Below are 23066 nucleotides of genomic sequence, written 5' to 3'. Positions count from 1 at the left end.
GTTCTTCAGTGTTTTCAGTCAGTGTTTCTTTTCAGTGCAGTGGTTAGCTGTTAGATAGATACTTTTTTTAATTAGGCCATAATTTCCTTTCAGTTTGTCTTCTATATTAAACTTTGGTCTAGCGAGAGCAGAACTCTTGTTTCCCAAAGGACTTGGGGAATAGTTCATCGATCAACCTAACTTTGCAATTGTTTCATCTCCAGTTTATTCACAGATTTATGTGGTTGTCATACAATTTTTATGCTGTTTCTCAAACTTCGCCAAGTACCTTTCCATGGGTCTTTTTCTGCATATAAACTAAATTTTATTTGTATTGATTAAATGTCTTCATGCTTCACTTTCCTCTTTGCTGCTGAATACTTCAGTGGCACGAATCATAGAATGGTTTGGGTTGGAGGAGACTTTAAAGCTCGTCTAGTTCCAACCCCCTTGCCGTGGGCAGGGACACCTTCTACTAGACCACGTTGCTCGAAGTCCCATCCAACCTGGCCTTGAACACTGCCAGGGATGGGGCATCCACACCTTCTCTGAGCAACCTGTTCCAGTATCTCTGCACCTTCCCAGTAAAGAATTCTTTCCTAATTTCTAATCTAAAGCTACCCTCTTTCATTTTAAAGCCATTACCCCTTGTCCTATCAGTACACATCTTTCTTGTAGGCCCCCTTTAAGTACTGGAAGGCCACTATAAGGTCTCCCTGGAGCCTTCTCTTCTCCAAGCTGAAAAACCTCAACTGTCTCAGCCTGTCCTCCTAGGGAAGGTGCTCCAGCCCCATGACCATCTTCGTGGCCCTTGTCTGGACCCGCTCGCGCAGGTCCATGTCTGTCTTATGTTGGCGGCCCCAGAGCTGAACACAGTACTCCAGAATGCCTACTGACAAAATGGAACTGGTCTGTCTATGTAGGTTTGAGGATGGTATTGTGTTTTAAGGCAATATAGAGACTGAAGAGGTAACTTGTACATTACCATCGTGAATGTACCTGTCCTGGTTTCAGCTGGGATAGAGTTCATTTTCTTTCTAGAAGCTGGTATAGTGCTATGTTTTGTGTTCAGTATGAGAATAACGTTGATAACACACTGATGTTTTCAGTTGTTTCTAAGGAGTGTTTAGATGAAGTCAAGGACTTTTCAGCTTCTCATGCCCAGCCAGCAAGAAGGCTGGAGGGGCACAAGAAGTTGGGAAGGGACACAACCAGGGCAGCTGACCCAAAGTGGCCAAAGGGGTATTCCATACCATGTGATGTCATGCCTGGTATATAAACTGGGGGGGAGCTGGCCTGGGGGAATCGCTGCTCAGGAACTAACTGGGTGTCAGTCGGCAGGTGGTGAGCAATTGCATTGTGCATCACTTGTTTTGTATATTCCAATCCTTTTTATTGTTATTGTCATTTTATTATTGTTATTATTATAATTCTTAGTTTCTTCCTTTCTGTTCTATTAAATTGTTCTTATCTCAACTCACGAGTTTTACTTGTTTTTTCCTGATTCTCTCCCCCATCCCACTGGGTGCGGTTGGGGGGCTGAGGAGAGTGAGTGCGTGGCTGTGTGGTGCTTAGTTACTGGCTGGGGTTAAACCATGACAGTACCATAGTACCATATATATACACATACATATGTGTATATATATATATATAAAAAATAAAGGTGCATGCTTAAACAGTGTACAGCTGGCTGCTTACATCTGAGCACTACTATGGATATTACACAGAGAATTTATACAATTGCTTTTAATTTTGCTGTTTGCTGTCAATGTTGTTTGTTCCTAGTCTCTGATGTGGAGGCAGATACCTTCCTCAAACTGACTTTTTTTTTTTTTCTTCTTTTCTCGCCCAACCTTACCCAGTAAGTGTCACTGGTCCAGCCAGTGTGTTCTCAAGGATTTATGATAGAGTATCATAGTGAGTAATTTTATTTATGCAAATAGCAGTTTGTCATCTTATCTAAATTCCAGAAATGTTTTCTACCACTTAATAATTCTTTTCTGGAGGTGATTTTTTTTGTTTGTTTTAAGTTTAATCTTTTACTTTCTGCATATCTTAAATTCTTTACAAAGCCTTATGGTTTACCAGGCACATTTGATGATCTTTTATTAATTTTCTCTTGTGGCTAACATTACCTTGCAGCTTTGAGGTTTTTATAGTTTGATTCAAAGCCTCTGATGTTCTGTAACTTGACTTGAGGAATTAAACCAGAAGAGTTAGTAAAGTTTAGTTAAGCTACAGCATCCAAAAGAGAGAAAGCATATTAATGGAGCAAAGTCGCTTATAATCCTGATGCTTAGAATACATGTGAAAAAAGGTTTTATTGCAGTTAAATTTGTTTCATTCTGTAAGATAAAAGCTCATTGTGTTTCCTATAAACAGCACTGACTTCTAATCAGAAGCATAAACTACTGTTCATTTTTAATGACCAAAACTTCCTTTTCAGCCCTTCTCTGCTTTCTGTAACAAAGCAGATTTTTGGCAGAATAAATGTGATTTGTGCAACTTGCTTCAACTGTTCCCCGTGGTACTTTTTGGTTTTTGTTTAATTGTAATGTTCATCTGCTCTGTCCTGTGTGGTCATTTTTTCTGTATAGGAAGTTAACATGCTTAGTGGTAAGAGAAGATTTTCGCTTCCTATTTATTGTTTGGTGTTTTATAAACCAGTGGTTTCAGGGATGGACAGTTGGGTTTATTTTTCCTGTAGGAGGCTTCTTTTGGAATAAATTGGCTGCAGATATGAGGACGTTGGCATCAGTTAGTTATACATAAAATAGAAGGAAATCTACCAGCAAATATTATCTCTGTATGAATTTAAAATAAGGAAATATGAGCTAAAGAAGTGACAGTCTGATTACTTGAGATGTATGCTTCTTACTTTTTAGGCAGAAGGCAGCCTCGTAGTTTGAACTGTACATAAAATTCCAAATACAAGACTTATCACAATCAGCTTCTTTTGAATCTTGGGTGCATTTTCTCAGTTCCACATAAATAAGAAGAAAGTCTTGTTTTGCTTTCATTTTCACGTAAGAATAAAGAACCAGCATCTGAACAATGGATGATTTTTCTTTTAACAAATAGCAGATAAAGCATAAAACTGGATTTTAATATGAAAAGGTCAATGGGATTAGATGAACTGCCCCTGCATGTACTAAAATCTTTGATAATCTGATATTAGATATAATAAAATATTTGATCTTTTTAAAGATGGAAGATCAACCTAGAGGTTTATGAAAAGTAAAAATAAATTAGGAAACAGTTTTATTCTGGAAAGTATAAGCAAAGGTCAAACTGATTAACTATCAAGAGATTATTGGAAAAGCATTCCTTCTTACTTGAAGCAGACTGTATGAAAGGGAAACCAATAATAAAATGACAAGATTGTGACAAACTGGATTCTTCGATGGAAGTGATATTCACTTACCTTCCCCCAGCCTGCAGTGTTTTCCTCTTGTTCCCCAAGTGTTGAAACTATGCAAAGCCATTTTTCATATTTCTACTTTGTTCACTTTACTTGTTATTCCAGTTGCTGCTTTTCATGGTATTTGCTCTTACCATCCTATAATCTGTGATTTTATTAAATACCTGACAAATTCCTATCCCTTTCTGTAGGTTCAGTCAAACATAACCTCAAAACAAATACAAGAGGTACCTTACTAAAGTCAGATAACCAGTTTGGGATTTCTAAATAAAGTTATGTTGTAAAAAGTGTAATTTGGAATTCCTTAGAAAAGATACATATTTTTTTAACTTGAACCTCCTCTGAGTGTCAAGCCTCCCAGAAATCATAAAAAAGAAATATGTAACATGCAAAATTAAGAGGAAGAACATCATCATGTATTTTATAACAACTTAATTTCAGATTTTAAACGAGCAACAGTTATAAATCACAGTTCATGGTTTAAACGTTGTGACTGTATTTAAAATAAAACATAACTTATCTTTGTCAGTTGAACATTGTGTCCAGCTCCTCCTAAGTTTAACAGTTCCTGACATACTTACGTTACCTACTTGCTTTGTCTGCCAACAGTGGGAATTGCTAGGCTGTGTGAAGTCATATGAAGTTTTGTGAGCTTGTGTCGTCCCACTGGTGTTTACTTCAGAAACGATTGGATATAGAATGCTGTTATCTGTAGTTGGCCATTGGCCATTCTCTGTGTTCTCCTGACATGTTGGACAAGTTAAAGTGATACCTTATATGTATAGATGGAGTATGGATTTTGGGGTTAGCTGAGCAGGTATGTAGGGCTCCCAAGAACACCTAAACTCCAAGCGAAGGGCTGAGCTTAACCGTGAATGCAGTTTAGATAATAAAGTCTCTTTCAGAAATAATGAGGGTTTTTTCCAGTGCTTAACATACAGAATTATGTGTCTGATACGAAGGTATACTACTTAATAATTCTTTTAAAGTATTGTTAAAAGAAACACAGAGCATTCTGAGTAAAATCAAGTGAAATATGCCTTGGGGGAGGTGAATTATGCCTGTGTAGTAGACTAGAAAGTACTAATAACAGGAACATAGATTTCTCACTCATGTTGACACAAAAAAAATTTATTTCTTTAATTTGCAAGCATATGGTTCTGATGGTTGAGGCATCTTTCTAGAAAGGACATTAGCAATCAGAAGCACTGAGGAATGCAAATATGTAATACTTAATATAGTATTACAAATACCGTAAGAAAATATTAATTTTTAAATTCTGTAGAAGTACTTCACTGTGATTTAATGCCATAATTTTAGAGTGGGGACAGTATTTTAAAATATTCTGTGCCATTGTTGCTTTAAAGCATAGCAGTTTAAAACCTACTTATAAGTACTAGTCATTTTTCTGTCAAACAAAAGTTTTATAGTTTGTTGCAGTAGAAGAAACTGTGTTTTTACAAAGAGATCTGCAGTATTTTCCACCTTGTGCAGTTTAAATTGTTGAAACAGATTTTACCCAATCTGGCATGTTGGTGGATATAAAATAGACAATGCCTTCTGGCATAAGAAATTTAATGCCTGCATCTGTGACTTCTTTTTTCCTGTAATAGAATCCAAAGTTGGCATTTTGCATCATAATCAAAAGTCAATCTTGCACTGTATAGTGACTTCTATCATTCTTTTCATTCACATAAACTGCAATATTGAAATGTCAGAAACTCTCTCAATGTAGTAAATACACAGGTACATCAAATACTAGAAGACTTTTTTCTCTAGTAACACTCCTGTATTTGCATATAGCATTGCCATATTAATGGTAGCTTACGCATCATCTCATTAAAAGTTTTTCGATAGACATGTTCTCCTTCATTGACAGGTGTCAGTGAGGAAGACAGGGAAGCAAAAACTTCAGAGATAGTTTTTGTGTTGTAGTTCCAAGCTGCAATATCTGAAAGAGATCATGTTGAGACTCAGTAGGATTCTGGATTGGCTTATGCTCTGCAAAATTGCTTACAAAACTTTCCCAGTCTGTGAGGATTTTGACGATTTATTTAGTTGCTGTCTTCTAATATGTAATAAATGGTACGCAAAATCATGGTAGTTCTGAATTCTGAAGCTACTTTTTGAAGGTACAATTTGGGTTCTACATTAAACAAAGTTATTATGTATGGCATGCATTTTAAGGATCCACTTGTCTCCCTGAAATGTAAATATCAAGGGCAAAATTAAAGAATAGTCCAAATGACTCTCATGGGCTGTTGCTTATTAAAGAAATTAAGGCATTTAAGAATTTCTGGCTGTAGTTAAGCCAATTCGGATTTGAGGACTGCTTTCAATGACTTCCCAAATTGAGTAATCCATTTAGAATTCCTTAATACAAGCTGCTAGAGAGAGGGGAAAGCTACAAAACAGCACTTACTTCTTTTCCTCCTTATCTTGAATTCTTGAATTTGCACTTTCATTGATGTAAGAAAGGTCGTTACACCTCTGGAAGCATGGCTTGCACTTCAGTTAATTGGAAAGACCAGACTCCTGTTACAAGTTCAGAGCCTGAAGGGAGGTCCATTGGATGGAAGTTGCTCAACACCTTTTCTAGTGAGTTTTTAGTAATGACAGATAGGTTGTGTTACAAAAGCTTTGCTGCTCCTCTTCCTTTGTATTCCTTAGTTTCTGTGATTTTTGCACACGTGTGCCACTGAATATAGTGTGCCATAGCTGCTTCACAGTGAATTACAGCATGCGTCTGTCAGTTTGGTATACAAACCAAAGTTGGACTACAGAGAAATAGTGACAGTGCAAAATATGGGCTTTTGAAATAAACACAGCAGAATTTAGCATGTTTAATTAACACTTCCAAATGTGGATGCAATTAATAGAACTTAGAAGTCCAGTCCCTTCTTTCCTTTGTCTCATTTGTAATTTGCGTTATACCTTTGCCAGGAAGTTTTGCTTCAGTGTGCTCATTTAATAGATACTGATTTTGTAATTATAAGCTGTTTTCAAAACTAACTCAATTTCTGACACCTTGAAAGACATTTGTAATTAAACATCAAAGTAAGGTGAGTTTCTGGCATGCTCTGGAGGAGATACCCATATTGCCAGGAGAATGCCTACTGAACACAATGCTCTTCTCGCTGATGAGCTCTAATACTTCTGGTTATGTTTCTGAAATTGGGACATCTGTTTTCTAAAAGATTTTTATTTGTAATAAGAAGTCAGTTCACATTCAACTAATGAAACTTATATTCTACAAGGTACTATTGTTTACAGTTCGTTCAGTGAGGTAAACATGAGAAGTTAGGTGAAAAGGCTGGTATTGACAAGAGTTCAAGTGGAGGTAGGAGGTTGGCACACACAGAATTTATGCAGGTCACAAAAATGTCAGGATTCAACCAGAAGGAATCTTATGGGCTCGGAGAGTTTTATCTTTTTCCAAAAACTGGCCTTTTGCTGCTAATTAATTTGACCTTAAGAAGTAAACAATTTTGAATCAATAATGAGTTGGATAGTATGACCTGTCCAAAGCAAGGAAGGGATTTCATGTTCTGATATATCACTTAGCAGATCAATGACTTTGTACTGTGCTGTGCTTTGGAAAGGAGTTTTAACAACTGGCTCATGTTGATAGTGATAATGGTAATGCATTTTGGGCTCCTAATGCACTGTTTGTCGTGTAAAATTGATTCTTAATGTCTTAATAAGTTTTTATGTGCATCAGAATTACACTTTCGTTCTTAAAACATGTTCATAGGCACGTAATTGCTGGAACTGAGACAAGCAGATTCATTCCCTAAACCAGAGTACAGTTCCGTACATACATTGATATTAAACATAAGCTACCCACAGAAATTTCTCTTTTTGTTCTGTGCTTATATTGAGTGTTTCAGGATTAAGAGCACTGTTTGTAATTTCCTCAGCTCCAGAGGAGAGAAGACAACGTGCTGCTTATGACGTTTCTGATTTTAGGCCTAACAGGCGATGGTTTTTTTGTTTTTTTTCCCTGCTATCTCGCTTGTCAAGGCAAGCTTGTTAATGGCATTTGCACTTCAGTGTGTGTAATATTTAAATTAAATTTCCTCACTTTAGATGGTTGTTACTGTTATTCTGAGAAGCTGAAAATCTGTTCGTAGTTTGTACGCAAAATTTGTTTTTTATCACTTTAGCTTGTGTGGTATAGTTCTGTTCCAGTTGTGTGTTTAAAATCTCTGTGTCACCCTTTTCTTAAATTGTATAAGATATATATGTTTTCTTTCTGTGATAAGACTTATGAAAATAGATATATTTGTAAACATTTGTATTGTGATGATTTTAGGTCTTGGTCCCAGTTGAGATTTTTTTTTGGGTAAGGATTGGTAAGTCTCCTTCTTTTCTCTCTATAGAGAACAATATTGCAGTCTAGAGCTTTTCCATGTACATGCCTCATTAAACATCATTTTGGACTGAAAGATAATTATTGTCTTAGACTGACTCGCTCATTAAACTCTAAAGCCAAGAGCTACTTGGGGCTGGACTTGTTACAGGGTGCTCTTATCTTAAAATTGTGTTTCACCCCTGCTTGCAAATAGCCAGGACAATAGAATCAACGCACAATTGTTTTATCTTTGGTTAACTAAGATAATGATGTTGCCCTAGAAGTCTAAAATGATAAAGCATAGCTGTGTCATTGCCTTTCTTCACCATTCTATATCAATGTTGTGATAAATCAACTAAAATGCAGAGACTCTGCTGGTGAATGAAATCTTAGCATGCAAGTTAGAAGTACAAATGCACATCTATGTGTGAAACATATCTGTTAAAAATTATATTTTAAAGCTTTTTCAAATTACATGTGTCCATTTACAGTACATGGTCATAATATATAAACAAAACATTATCATTTGGACAGATTTGCTGTTTTTCCTAAACTTTAAAAGTTGCAGGGAAAAACCTGTGGAAGATTTACGGGGAAAAAACATGTGTTATGCATGATATATTGATTGTTACGCATAAGCAGTCTGTGTCGGAAGGCTTACCCATTTTTTGGAAGAAGAGGGTGGTGATGTGCCCTAGCTAGTTAAGATGCTCTCTAGTTTTTTCCCTTTGCTCCCAAGGTGTTTAAACCTCCACCCATAAGCATTTCTAACATTTCTTTTGAGCCTATGAATTTAATAATAATTTCTTGTACCATAGTTGGGATTCTGCTTGGAAATTTAGACATCGTTGGCCTAAGAATGTACTTTTCAGTACTACTTTACTTCTGCCTAGGTTCTGTTGAAAACACATGATGTTTATCTGGAAAGAGGAGTTTCCTTGGTATCAGTAGTAGCCTTGGTTGCGTGTAATCTTAAGAGTTTGTCTGATCCCACCTGTCTTGACTGTTCATCTAGTTTCTTCTTCAGAACTTCTAATGATTAAGTTCCTGGAAAAAATATTTCAATACAGAGTTATTTTTACTGTTGAAGTTTGTTCTAGGTCTATCACACCAGCATTTAGTGAAAACCTAGTTTCTGATAAAGGAAATAATGCATGTGGTATCTCCAATTTTTTTTTTAAATCTGGTATTCAGTAGGAATTATGACCAAAGCCTTATCTGTACCATGCTCTTCAGAATCTTTCTTCTAATGCTGGATTTACTCTTTTAGCACAATGGTCTATCTGTATATCAGATTGTGATAACATGATTGATCATGTCCTGCAGACAGTATAGCTGTGTTAGGAAAGATTTCTAGTATGAAGAGTGACATGTTAACTACTTGAGAAATGACATGCTAAGGGAGCTGTACTGCTGGAAGCTGTTCAACCAGGAAGCTTCAAGCATGGGTTGTTTTGTGCGATACAGGCATACTGTGGTATATATCACAGATATATATATGTGTGTGTGTGTTTGTATACACACATATAAATGTATGTACATTTACATACATGCCTGTGAGTTACACATATCATGGTACACCTGTATCACAAGAATACATATATAAACGTATTTGTATGTATGTATACCCGTGAGAGATTTATCACAGTATATGTACATGTATATAAACACATATATAATATACAGGCATACTCTGAGATAGACACATGCGAACACTGTGCTACTCAGAATCCTCAAGTAGACTGCAGCAGCCGCACTGTTCACCTAACCCCAACAGAACATTTATTCTCTCAATAAATATAAATTTACTTAGTGGTATGAATTGAGTAATCAATGATTGTAATTCCTGCAGATTATGTACTTGCTCACCCATTTCCCCTCAAACTGTTTTTCAGACATTTGTGAAAGACTACTTCCATCTGCCCTCAGGCAATAAGAAATAAATAATCATTAGTATGCTCAGAATGTAGTTATGGTACAAATACTGCCTAGACTTAGAAATCCACTAGTTCATTTGCTTCGTATAGACTTGCTTTTGCTTACTGAAGTAATTTATATCATTGGCTCTCACTGTAGAGTTTTTACTAAACATGGACATAGCCATTCCTGTTTTGCATCCTGATCCATTCAAATGATTTTGATCATTTTGAATTTATTATGCAAGAGAGATTGCGCCTAATCAAAATGTATCATTTCATCTCTTGTTATAGGGGAGGACTCTTGGTCTGGTGCAATCTTATTTTAGAAAGGATTAGTCTGTCCTTTGGTACTATTACTGTATTACTGTAAATATAAAATGCTTAGCTTGACGGTGGGGACTAGCTAGTGTTTGACATTAACATGAGATTAACTGCTTTGTAGCATTTTTCTAGGACTAAAGTGGACTACCAGACATTCACTAAGCCTTCCTTAGCGTGCAGTCTGTGCAACTGCTTTCTCCAAAATAAGTGGATGGGATTTTTTTTTTTTTCAGAGGAGAAATTAATATAGGGGAAACAGTTAAGCGAAGAAAAAAATTATCAGCTTTCATGTCAAAATGACATTGCGTGCCTTCTCTTCGATGACTGTGGATTTCTATTGTAAATAAATAATAATATTCAAAGTAATCTTTTAATCAGTCGTAGATTTAATGATGCGTGACTAACTGAGCTTCATTCAGTATTTGTGCAGAGAGAATATTGATAAATCCAGGTGCTTATATTAGTCTTCCACTGACATGAAAAATAATCTGACAATATATTAATACGCATAACTTCATATTCACCTTGTTTATATCAGTCCTATATGTTAATAGTAATTCTATGTGAAACATACATGTTTAATTTCTGGTATTGGATTTTTCTTCTGTCTCATAAATCCTATTATGATAGTGGTTTGAGGTACACGTGTTAAAGATGCTCCATTTCTTTCCATCTTAAAGTTGCAGCAGCTCTCTGCGAGTCAGCCTTTTCTTATTGCTAAATAAGGGGCCAGTCTGATACAGTTTGGTACAGACTGAGAAATCTTGCTGCCTTTTTTCCTCTCTTTAGCCTTGAAGATGGGTCCGAATATAGGTTTTGGGGTTTATGTGGTTTTTGACTTAAGGCATAATCATGTACTAAGTGCCCAGTGGTCCACACAACCTGATGCTCTCTACTGTGCTGGCAACAAGATATACTATTTACAGAGAACACTGCAGTTCCTCCAGTCTGTTTCTCCCACCATCTGTTTCTGGTTGTTGTTGGTGGTGGGTTGTTTTTTTTTTCTTTTTCCTCTTTTTTTAATATTTGCCTTGCTGTTACTATCTTGAAATCAGATGTTTGTGTAGCAGATTTAGTTGGTTGCTCTCTCCTGCTGCAACATTAAATGGAATAGTATTGTAATTGCTCCTACAGAGAGGCTTTCCCAGGAATAGCTCTTGAACAGTGCTTGCGTGCCACTGAAGACCAAATGCTACCTTTCATGTAGGTTTTTAGACTAGTTCTAGCAGGATGCCTAATTTTCGTGTGGAATGATGGGCAAATTGAAGGGGAGCAAGCCTTTGTCTTGTGATCACCAGCTTTGAGGAGCATAGTGATAGAGGCAGTCATTGTAATATGTGCATTTATGGAATGGTTTCAAAGAAATGGCATTTTGCTGCAAGTAGAGTTTATGCTTCCATAAATTAAAACCTTGCAAGACTTATAAGAAATTTACATGATTTTCTCTGAAAGAGTAAAGGGTATTCATGTTGCTTCCTCTTCACGTTACTGAAGTAGTTAATCTCTAATAAAATGGTTTATGGAAGGAAGTGCAGATATTTTATTATAGTCTATATATATGTTTCCTGTTACGTAGTCTTTTTAAGCTTGTCTTGTGGAACAACAGCTTCATAAATTGTTTGAACAGAAGCTTGTATATTTGTCTGGGCTAGCAAAAAAAAAAAAAGTGAACCAAAATGCATATTCTACAATACTTTTTGATAATTCAGTGTGAATATAGAATTTAGTTACGGGAAGCACAGCTTTTGAATGCAGCCTTCTTGGATAGAGTTCCTTCATACTTTCAAACTCAGTATGCACCTAATCTGAATTGTTTTCTGAACTTAGTTTTATAAAACAGAGTTACTGAAAACACTTTTTTTCCATTTTAACCACAGAGGCAAAGACTTCTTATTTGTCATTGCTTGCTGAATTTCTTTGCACTTTTATATTTCAGACAAAAATAAGCTACTACTCTTGCTAAGCAGTCATGCATTTAAATATTTTCAAATTGGTAAAAACAGTTAAACTTTAACTGTTACATTGCCTGGTTACTTACCAGCTGCTATTCTTTTTACCCAACAAAATTACCATTTGTATCCTTCTAATTTATTTTTCAGTTCTAGTGTTTTACTTCAGTGCTGTTTGTCTCCCTATCCAACTACATAACAACCTATAAAAATATTACAGTAATTCAAGTTCTTCGGTTCAAGCAAAGAAGTGTGCTCCTTTTCTGACAATAATACCAAATTATTAAACTAATGCAGCCATAACCTAAAAGCTTTGACAATGTTTATTATTCAAACTGCTTTAGTGGTTGATTTCAAGGTTAGCTCTTGAATGTTAAGTTAATAGCTACCAGAGTGCTGTGGTCAGTATAGATTTATTTTTTTTCCCCCAGTTGAGTTAAGCTTAAAAAGCTGTTTCACTATAATTTTAAGATTACACTATTAGTAGTTCCTTTGGTACCGAGTATAAAATTGCAAATTAAAACAAGATTATTTCTGTGACAGCTGTATTGGTGCCTTATGTATTTGAATGGGCTTGTGAAAAGTTAAATCAGTGGTGTTAAGGCTTATACGAATTGTTACTTACAAAGAATATAGAATTGATTTTGTTCTGGGAACAGCTTCCTTATTTACAGGATTTTCATTTCCTATATACTGTTTTTCAAGCCATCTTGAATCAAATCTTGAATCTCACATAGTCGCAGCACAATTACAAGGAAATAGGAAAATAAACCATTCTTTTGAAAATACTCTATGCAACTTTTGGACAAATGGCTTACTGTCAAAAAATAATAAAAAGCAGAAACCCCTTAAAAACAAACAAAAAAGTCATGTATTTATCTCGACTACACAAAGATTCCTTGGGTTAGCTGGGATTCATATCTATAGTGTTGGCTTTGTAGAGCAGCTGCCTGCAGTCAATAAAGAGCATTGATTTGGCCAATTAGTGAAGTGGAGATAACGTGCTGGATGTTCTCACCTCTGGTTCCATATATCAACAGTTGTTTGTGGCACTGTCTTTTTAAGACTTGACCAAGTTTATATGCACTTTCACTAAAGATTATGTAGTTTGTAGAGTGTAAATTGGCTCCGAAACAAAGTGTATTTGAAATGTTCTGTACTCGATTTAGAGGAAGGATGTGAAATGGCGCAAATGTTACGGTTCTCTTTGACAAAAGGTGGTGTTGCGATTGTCTGCTTGTTCTTGAAAGCACATACTTGTAAACTATGCAAGAGGAGACAAAGAACAGAAGATAGAATTTTGTTCTAAAATGCATCTTTGAATTGAGAGGAAGTGCTTGTCACCACTTTTTATGATTAAATTCAGAATAAGTGGTCTTTATGGATTATGTCATTAAACTCTACTATGGATTCAGTTTGTTTTAATATTACAATTTGACCAGGGGCTTCTCTGCAGAGACTCTGTCACTTTTCATCTAGTTCTGGAATTTCTTCCTGGTATGGTATTGTTTCGTCTTCAAAATTGTGATGTCACGATCTCCAGTGGAGATTTTTCTCAAGATGTATCAATTAGTGGTTGTTTAATACAAATTGCAGGAATAGTGGTTAACTTTAGAATAGTATATGACAGAATAAGCATTGATGCTTTAGAGTAGCCTCTCTTTTTTTTTTTTTTTTTGTGCCGTATTGTGAGTCCTTTACTACTTTTTAATTATCAGTAGACCTACTTTTGATGTTAACAGAGGGTTTCACAGATGTTGGTTTCTAGAAATCAGTTTAATTTCAATAAAAGACAAGTATTTGATCTTTGCTTCGTGTCTATTCCTTAAATCATTTCTGTAACAGAGTACATGCGTTAGTAAAGATCATTCATTTAACCAAGTACATGCATTAATAAGGTAAAATCTCTTTGAACCTTAGTTACTTTTTAATCTTTGAATTAGATTTAAGAGAATGAAATATTAGAATTTTTACCAATAAATTTAAATAGAAATTGAATAATTTGAACTAATGGTAGAATTAAGTGGTGACATTTCAACATTAAATATGATGATTTGGTATATTACATTAGATATTTTCACTTAATTTTTATGAAGAGTAGGATTTTTATGAGCAGTAATTCCGAAAAATGTGAGTCTACTTAATGGAATAATTCCTCTTAAGACTATACTGACATTGTTTTTTCCCTTTCTGGAATCTGGAAGCTTTTTACTCATTGTCATTTTTTTCTTAGTTTCAGCCCAGACTCTGAAGAGCAACCTTGTTTTAATGGACCAGCAGATCCAGCGCCTAGAACTTGACATTAAGAATTTCCCTAAAACAGAAGATGAACATGATAAGTTTGTAGAAAAGATGAGCATATCCTTTTTGCATGTTTTCATTGGTGATCTGAACATCCTGATCGTCTGGTTAAGTATTTACAGCACTTGAAAATAAGTTTTAAGTCTCTTCTTCCATGCTTTTATTATAGCACAGAGGAAAGCATAACAGAACACGCTGAATGTAGAAAACCATATAACCGAGTAGGTTACGCATTTAAAATCAGACTTCCAAGGGGGAAACCAGATAGTTTTCTAGATTGAAATGATTCACCAATTATCATTAAATACCATTCTTAAAGGCAAAAAGCCCATAGTACTATCTTTATGACTGGTCACTATAACCAGTTCCCTCAAGAAAGCTATCAGAAGTACTGTGGAGAGTATGTATTATTTTAGCTTCAGATGTATTGGGTTTTTTGAAGGGAGAGAGTATTTATTTTGTTAATGGTTTTTATTTAAATTTTTTAACAGATCATTTTAGAGAAAAAATATTTACATTTTTTGTATACAAGAAAGATTAGCCCTTTTATTTCTGTTGGGAATGGAGACTGTAGGTTCTTTAAGCATTAGTAAGTTAAATCTGTGGGAGAATACCACAGATTTGAAATCTGTCTAGCTTGTTCTCCCTCCAAAATTTTCATATATCCAGCTTTACTTTTGCTCAAAAGTGCAAAGTAACAAGTATACTGTAGATGCAAGAAGCTCACAAAACTGTGAGAAAGACTAAGCAGAAGTCCATTTTTTTTCTTAAAAGAAATCTGCATGTTTTTATTTTGCACAAAGCACGTGTCTGTATATGTGGAAGTGTTTGAAGTATGGCAAGTGGCCAAGTCCAAGGCATTTTGTGCATTTATAGAAGCTCAGGTAGTTCATGTGACATCTATTCTTTCTTACTGCAACGAGACCGAAGTCATGGTTTTGTGGGTTTCTCAAAGAAAAAAAAAAAAAAGAGGGGACTGATGACAGCATCCTGGCCTGTATCAGAAATAATGTGGCCAGCAGGAGCAGGGAAGTGATCGTTCCCCAGTGTCCCTGTGCTCAGCACTGGTGAGGCCGCACCTCGAGTCCTGTGTTCAGTTTTGGGCTCCTCACTACAGGAAAGAGATTGAGTTGCTGGAGCATGTTCAGAGGAGGGCAATGAAGCTGGTGAGGGGCCTGGAGCACAAGTCCGATGAGGAGCAGCTGAGGGAACTGGGGCTGTTTAGCCTGGAGAAGAGAAGGCTGAGGGGAGACCTTATCGCTCTCTACAACTAGCTGAAAGGAGGTTGTAGTGAGGTGGGTGCTGGTCTCTTCTGTCAGGTGGCTGGAGATAGGATGAGAGGAAAAGGCCTCATGTTGTGGCAGGGGAGGTTTAGATTGGTTATTAGGAAGAATTTCTTTACTGAAAGTGTTTCAGGTATTGGAACAGGCTGCCCAGGGAAGTGGTTGAGTCACTATCCCTGGAGGTATTCAAAAAATGTGTAAATGAGGCACTTCAGGACATGGTTTAGTGGGCATGGTTGATGGTTCGACTGGATGGTCTTGAAGGTCTTTTGCAACCTAAACAATTCTATGATTCTGTGTCTAGAGTCATTCGTAGCTGCTCATCACATGTAGTAGGTGGATGTAATGAAGAGGTTCTCCTAACTACTGTGTGTTTGGAAAGTAAGTTTTATCAGGATTAACCATCTGAATGGATTCAGTGACAGAAGTTCACAAGAAGATATTTACTATCTTCTCCATATGGATTTATTTTAAGTTTCTCACAAGACTGCAGAGAAGTAGCTTAAGGAGACAACTCATGACCAAGTGTTAAATTGTTTCTTGTTACTTACATATTCTCTTCCACCTTGTCTTATTTGCAAGGTTAAGAGACTTTTTAGTAATCACATTTATCAGTTGTTCTATTAAAAAAAAAAAAAGCGCTTATTATTTCCCAGAGATACATTCACATCAGAAGAATCTTATAATAATGCTTTGTCATGTCATCATGTGCGTAGGCTGAATACTGTCAAGTCAGCCCCACTTTTGTTCGTAAACAAAACCAACATATTGAAATGCACTTTTTGCAATCGTGTGTTCTTGTTAAGCTTGACAGCTCTGTTTTACAGGTTATATACATTATTTTTCAGTTGTGTTGAGTAAATGCTTTGCCATTTGTTGTGTTGCTACCTATGTATTTACTGTACTTACAAAAATGATTGGCATCACTCCAGTGATTTGGTGAGAAAAGACCGCCAAGCAGGTAATGTTTACCTTTCTCTGCTCTGCGGTTTATCACCTGAATTTCTTAAAGAAAGATTGTCCAACAATGCAAAAGAGTTTAAAAAAAAAAAAAAAGTACTAATGCTTTATTGTATTGGCAAAAATACGAGGATCCTATGAAATTTTTGAACATTAATTGTTGAAAGTCTCCTGGGCAGCCTTGCTTCAGTGCACGCACATTGATGTCACAGCTAGATTACCAATTCCTGGTAATTAAAATAGGCACCCTGAACTGTAGATGTCTGACAGCTTTTATCATACTAGTGAATTTGGTGGCTTGGCAAAATAGATAAGACTGTAAGAAATTAACTGATTCTGCCTAAGGATTTATGTTTTTATAATTAATAGATGACCTGATAAATTGTGTTTTTCTTTTTTAGAAAGTCATCTCCGTTTATATCAAGTGATCAAATTTGTTTCTGCTTATCATTGAATATTTTTAAGTTTTCTACAGTCCTGGATTTTTTTTAGACTGAAGAATAATTGTTAAGGGGTGGGTGGGAGGGGTGGGGGAGTGTGTGGGAGAGGAAGGAGATGACATCCCAGTCTTCAATATGCGTTTCTTTTGTTTCTGTCAGCTTGTTGAAGAATTGTTGTTGATAGCATATACTGAGATTAGAAATTTAAAGAATTCCAGGCTGAACACCTCTTTAACTGCTTGAGTGTTTCAGAAAATGAGACATGGCTGAACGTAAATCATTTCTCAGTAGAGAGTTTTAGGATGCAGGAATTATACCATAATTAAAGGCATAGTTTCTCTTTCCCGTTCCTGCTAATAAAGCAAGCTGTTTACTGGTAATTGTGGATGAGACTTTCTTCAGAGAATATGAAAGGAATATTGCTTGGTATCATACTAAAGGTAGGAGATCAATCACAATAAAAATACCATTCATAATATTAATTCATAATAATAAAATGAATTAATATTCATAATATAGAAGCAAATGCTATAAAAGAAATTACTTAATTCTAGGGTTAGTGTGAATGACAAGTAGAAATTCTACTTACTTTTTCATCTGGGATTTTTTTCTTTATTTCTAAGCACGATAATTGTGATTTCACTTAATCAGGTTTTTTATTTAGCACATATAACTGTTCATCTCTGTGCATACTCTTTGATGTAACTCTTGAACGCCTAAAAATAACCTAAATCTACTTTAGCAGTTAAATACAAACACATGAAAAGTACTATGTTACTATTCCACAAACTGTTTAAAGAATTGCAATATATTGCAGACGTAATATGTTCAGGTAAGTATACCCTGTTGATTAAAAACCTTTGACTTAAAGCTATTAGAATTAAATTAGTGTAGTTTTGACTGCAGTCTGCTAACTTGATGTATATCAAAAGGTTGTTTTAATACATTTTTATTAGTTACAAACTGAGGAAAATGGGTTAATGTTTTCTGAATAGTTTATATTTAAAGTAAGACTATAGGCAACTAAATGAAATAATTTGATAACAGAAGCACGTTCAGTTTTACATTACTTTCTTTAGAGCTGTGCAGATATTCACATGCATTGGTTCTGTAATTGTGTCAGTGTGACTTCCTTCTTAAGGGTGTCTTTTATTTTTTCCATTTATGATCATAAGGTTCAATGAGTATAATAGAAGAAATGCAGATGATGTAGCTATAGGTTGATTGCCATCTTTCGTAAGCAGTTAATAACTAGGATATAGTATGATCATCTGATTTGATTTCAAGCATAATAGAACGGTCTCAGCAAATAATGCTACTCACCTTCATACCTTTTTTTAACTAAAAGCATATATTTTATGACAGCATACAATCTTGACTTTAAAAATTAAACTAGTATAAGTTCTGCTACATCTGTAACAGACTGTGCCAATTATTTTTTTTTCTCAAATATACATAATGATGCTGGTTTGATTCCTTGTGGTATCGGTTTCTAGCCATCGTGACGCTTTAAAAACCACTGAAGTTTTTGGGGACCTGTTTGTTACTAGATATCTTTTCCCCCGTGTGAGAATTTTTATGCTGTGATCAGGTTACTTAAATCTACCTGCAGTAATGTAGTTTAGGATGTTTTCCCCCAGCCTTTACTGGTATTTTTTTAATATGCATTTGAAATCCTGATTTCGACTAAAACCAGTATTTCAATAATTTTGTAGCTTCGTAGGCATGACGAGTAAAAAATGTAATAGTATCTATCTCTTTTTCTACATCAAAAACTTGGCTCTGTTACCACCATCATTGTAGTGGACCTTTGCGTTCAGTTAGCAAACACAGTTCAAGGTTATTTCCATGATCACTACTTACTGGGACACAGTTCTGCATCTTGTAAGTGTGTTTATGTTTTTTGTAATGAGTGAACCCTGTGGACTTTTTGAGATAGCTGTATGAAAATACTTCTGTAAGATTCTGAAGTGATTTTTATAGTTGCTATCTTGCTGTTGTGCTTGGATTTTAGTTTGTCTGCCTTATATTGGGATTTTTTGTAAGTATTTAATTGCCTAAGTTTTAAGGAATGCTCACAGCACTCTGAAGTCATTGGGATCATGAAGCTGACCTGTATGGTTGGCCACCAGAAACAGTTGATTTCAAAATGAGGATTACAGCTATATTGTAACAAAGTAGAATATAGTATGGTTAACAAAAAAAAAAAAAAAAGAAAGAAAGAAAATATATTAAAGTATTCTTTCTGTGAATTTCATGCTATATTAAATAATTTGTGTGATTCTTGAGACAACTTTTTCATGATCTGATCCATGACTAGAATTGTACTTTACTTGAAGATCAAATTATAAATAATTTAACTTTAAATGTGAGAGGGTTGTTTTATAATTAGCCCAGCTTCATGCAACACTGGGGAGTCCGATTCAACAGTTTAGAAAAGTAATTACAGACTATGACAAATCTGGCTTTCACTCCTTGTTTTATTTCAGTGTTTGTGCCTGTAATGGAAGATTTTTTTTAAGTGGAAAACTCTGAATTTTATACTTACTTTTGCTGTAGGTGTATATGCTGGTTTCTTTTTAGTGATGTTAAAACATGAGTGTCTAGTTGGGGATTGAGAAAGATACTCAGATTAATGGGGTTTAACTTTAAATGTTATTAAGAAAGATTAAAGACCACAGAATGAAAAGTTATTTCAGAGGGAATAAATGGAAAGTTTTACAGAGTGAACTTATTAATTAATCTTGTCTGAGAACTATGGATACATAAATAAGAAATACCACTTCTCCCCTCCCAACCTGTGCACACCCCCCACAGTGACAAAGGTTTATTTGTCTAGAAAATAGGCAGGAGCTTTGAGCTTTGCTCTAAGGAGAAGGGAGAAGTGGTAGAGCTAGGGTGGCAGGAGGGCATGCGGTTTGGTCACTGGCCCTTAGGTTCATTCTTTTTGTTATCCTGCCGGTTAGAGAAAATGACTTTTTGCTGTGTTGCTTTTGGACCATGATATAGTTTGTAAGCAATTTTACATTAATTTATTTATGTGATATATCCTAGGTGTACTAGTATATCCGTAAATGAAGTTTTTGTGTAGCTTTTCTGCTGTTCAGCTGTAACATTTACCCTAGTAAGTGATACTAACATGCCTGATCTTGTTAAAATCTTTTGCCTACCAGAGCAGTAAATGGTGCCACTAGGTTTTTCTAACTGATAGCATACATGGGAAGAATTAAAAACTTATTTTTAAAGAATTGCAAAATTAAGGGAACTATGAATGGAAGAACAAAAATTATTGCAGATAAAAAAATTTCAAAGCAGTGTGCATTTGTCTCATCATTAAATAGAACAACAGCGAACTGTGAACTACTTTTAGTTTTCAGGAGGGAACACCATTCATTAAAACAGAATCCTTTTTATGTAATAAAAAAGCTGCCTTCCTGGAAGGCATATATTCTTACTTGATATGTATTTATGCTCATAGTTCTATCTAATTATGACTATTGTTTCACAACGAAATATGAGTTTTATTAGTTCCTTACTTGATGTACTTCAGTTGTAATGAAATGATCTGGGGAGAAGTCTGCTTTAAGTGTGTGTGGGACTTCTATGCACTGAGAATGTTAGATATTTAATGTGCACTAAACATCAGCTGGTAATTCTCTTGAACGGACCACTGTACTGCAGAGTCCCTTACAGCAGGCCACTAGGGAAGAAACAAATATACTCCGAAACAGAATCTCAGCGTCTGGAAATGGCTGTAAACCTTTTTTCCTCTCTGAGAAGGACTGAGCAGCAGGACGTCATTTACACACTGACATGGAGTGGTGAAAGAATGTTAATGGCATTAACACTCTTGTCATCTGTTAACACTTGGGATTTCCTCCTAGCTTGTTATGGAAAAATAATTCACTTAGAGTGTTTTGAGATGTCATTTTTAGGAGAGCCTGGTTTTGTTTTTCAGACAATTTGAAATGCACTGGTGCCTTCATTTCTGCATGAGAATGTACGTTAATATCTGAATTTGCTCGTAACTTGGGGCTTCTCAAATATAAAGGCAAAGGGGGAAGCTTTCTAGGAACTTTTGTATATGCTCCTACATTTGAAGTAACTATCTTTCACCTGAATGTATTTGAATGTAGGGGCATTTTTCAGTACTTTGGGAACTGGAAAAGAGAACCATTCAATGATTTTTCAAATTCTAGGTCATGTATAATCCTTAAGACAGTGTTATACATGAGCCTTTTCTTGCAATAGTTATATAAAGTTTTTGTTCTTGATGTCTACAAAAATGACATTTGAGAACACATTCTAATTAAAGTGCATTTCTTGACTGAAAGAGGTATTGGGGGAAAATAATTGTTATTTATCCAGATAAAATAGTTTTCCTAAATAGCGTCTAGGGAAAGAAGGTCTACGTTACTGAAGTTTGTGCACCAATAAGATTTTTTTTTTCCAGACTTCTCAAAGAACCTGGTTCTTATCCCCTCCCTGCTTCCCTCTCTTTCTTGTCTCCCCCCCGCCGCCCCACCCAAATGAGAAAAAGCTATGTCATCCAAAAAAGGCAGTGAACAAACACTTACTGTAGTTTGAAAGTTATGAAGTATTAAGTTATGTGATGAATAACAAATAACAAAGGAACAGAAAGGTCTGGCTTCTAGATGTAGCATGATGCCTTTTTTATTATTATTATTTTTTTCCCAGTTATGGTTACATTATATGAATGTAATCAGGGTGTTTCGTTACTTGTAGTGTTGAACATTTGTTTAAAGTTAAGCCTTCTGCTCACAGTTAAAAACAAACTCCAAGGAACAGTCAGTAGAAAGCACCAGGGAATAAAGTCTTGTTTAAGAAGACTTATGAGTGTGTACAGTGAGAGAAAATGAAAGAAGAGTGATTTATTCTAGTTTAAGAGATCAAAATGTCAGCTGCTGTCTCCACGTCTTTCTTACCTCAGAAAAAAATTACTACTTGATTAAATGTCAATTAAAGTCAAACAACTTTTTAATGTTTTCAACCATCAATTGCTAGACTTTCTTGCTATTACAGAGAAAACAGAACAAATAACACTAAATTCATGTTATTGATATTGTTTGTAAATGAATAAAGGCTAGAAACAATGGAACTTTAAAAGCAATATTTTTTTTTCCAGTGGGGAAAAAAATAGGCTACTTTAAGCTTCACTGAACTCTTTTGAACTTTGGTTTGCTTGATTCTTAAGAGGATCAGCTGAGGCCATCATATGGTCTATTTTGTTATCACCTATGAAACAATTATGAACTTGCTGAAATTTTAGGATCCTGCTTAATGTCAACAAGTTATAATGAGCATCTAGTAGTGGTGCTGGTGCTACAGCATTTAATGTGGCTTCCTCGATTTGGTATTGGTTACTATTTAAAAATATATGATTTTTGTAGCTGTCTGCATTTAAGTAGAAGCTAAATTATTTCTTCAAAAATAAACTTGTCATTAATTTAACTTTCAATTAGTAATATACAAGAAAAACCCTATTTTTTCAAAAGTAAAATAGTAAGTAGAAGAAGAAGACGACTTTGCACTGCCTACTGAAGGTACAGCACAGAGAAGTAACCATTTATTTGCTGTTGAATCTTTGGTTTATGGAGTTTTCTGTTTAAACTGTATCTTATGTTGTTTCAATATCTTTTTACTTATTGGTGGTTTACAAGTTTCAAGCCCAAGGAAAGAGAGCAGAAAAGAACTTCTAAGGTCTTACCCCTGGGAAAGAGAGACGTTACAGTTGCCTTGTCAATATGCAAGTATGTGCAGTATATTAGAAATACAATTATCAAGAAATAATTTTTTTTCCGTTGAAGGTTCTCTGGTTCCCTTTTACTTTCTGTCTGAGTACAGCCAAAATTACTATGTTAGATGAAATGTAAAATCATCCTGTATGTTGGCTCTTTCTATGCTGATTTCCTATTTGACTTCTGATTCTTACCAGCCCATACGGGCTGAGGACAACTGCTGAAGTAGGAATGTGAATGGAATTAATTTTAAAGCTATGATTCTGTTGGGCTTCCTGTCGAATCACTTTCATTTCATTGTTCTGTTCTAGTCAGTTGTGTAAAATAACAGAAAGGGAAGTGAGAATGCAATCAGCTAGAGACAGATTGGAAGACAATAT

At 35.3% G+C, this 23066-nt stretch overlaps 1 protein-coding gene across 8 annotated transcripts in view; it reads left to right on the top strand.

The window, feature by feature from the left end:
* The window catches only part of DIAPH2 (diaphanous related formin 2), a 266450-nt gene that overhangs the window by 118172 nt on the left and 125212 nt on the right, over nt 1–23066 (top strand). For all 8 annotated transcript variants that reach the window (XM_069811506.1, XM_069811508.1, XM_069811507.1 and 5 more), the window contains one exon: nt 14177–14302. In XM_069811506.1, coding sequence (XP_069667607.1) covers nt 14177–14302 — 126 coding nt within the window. The remainder of the gene's footprint in view (nt 1–14176; nt 14303–23066) is intronic.

Source organism: Haliaeetus albicilla, chromosome 23 (genome assembly GCF_947461875.1).
Source record: "Haliaeetus albicilla chromosome 23, bHalAlb1.1, whole genome shotgun sequence".
NCBI classification, from domain to species: Eukaryota; Metazoa; Chordata; class Aves; order Accipitriformes; family Accipitridae; genus Haliaeetus; species Haliaeetus albicilla.
The sequence above is the reverse complement of the archived record's forward strand: the minus strand, read 5'-3'. Positions and strand labels throughout refer to the sequence as shown.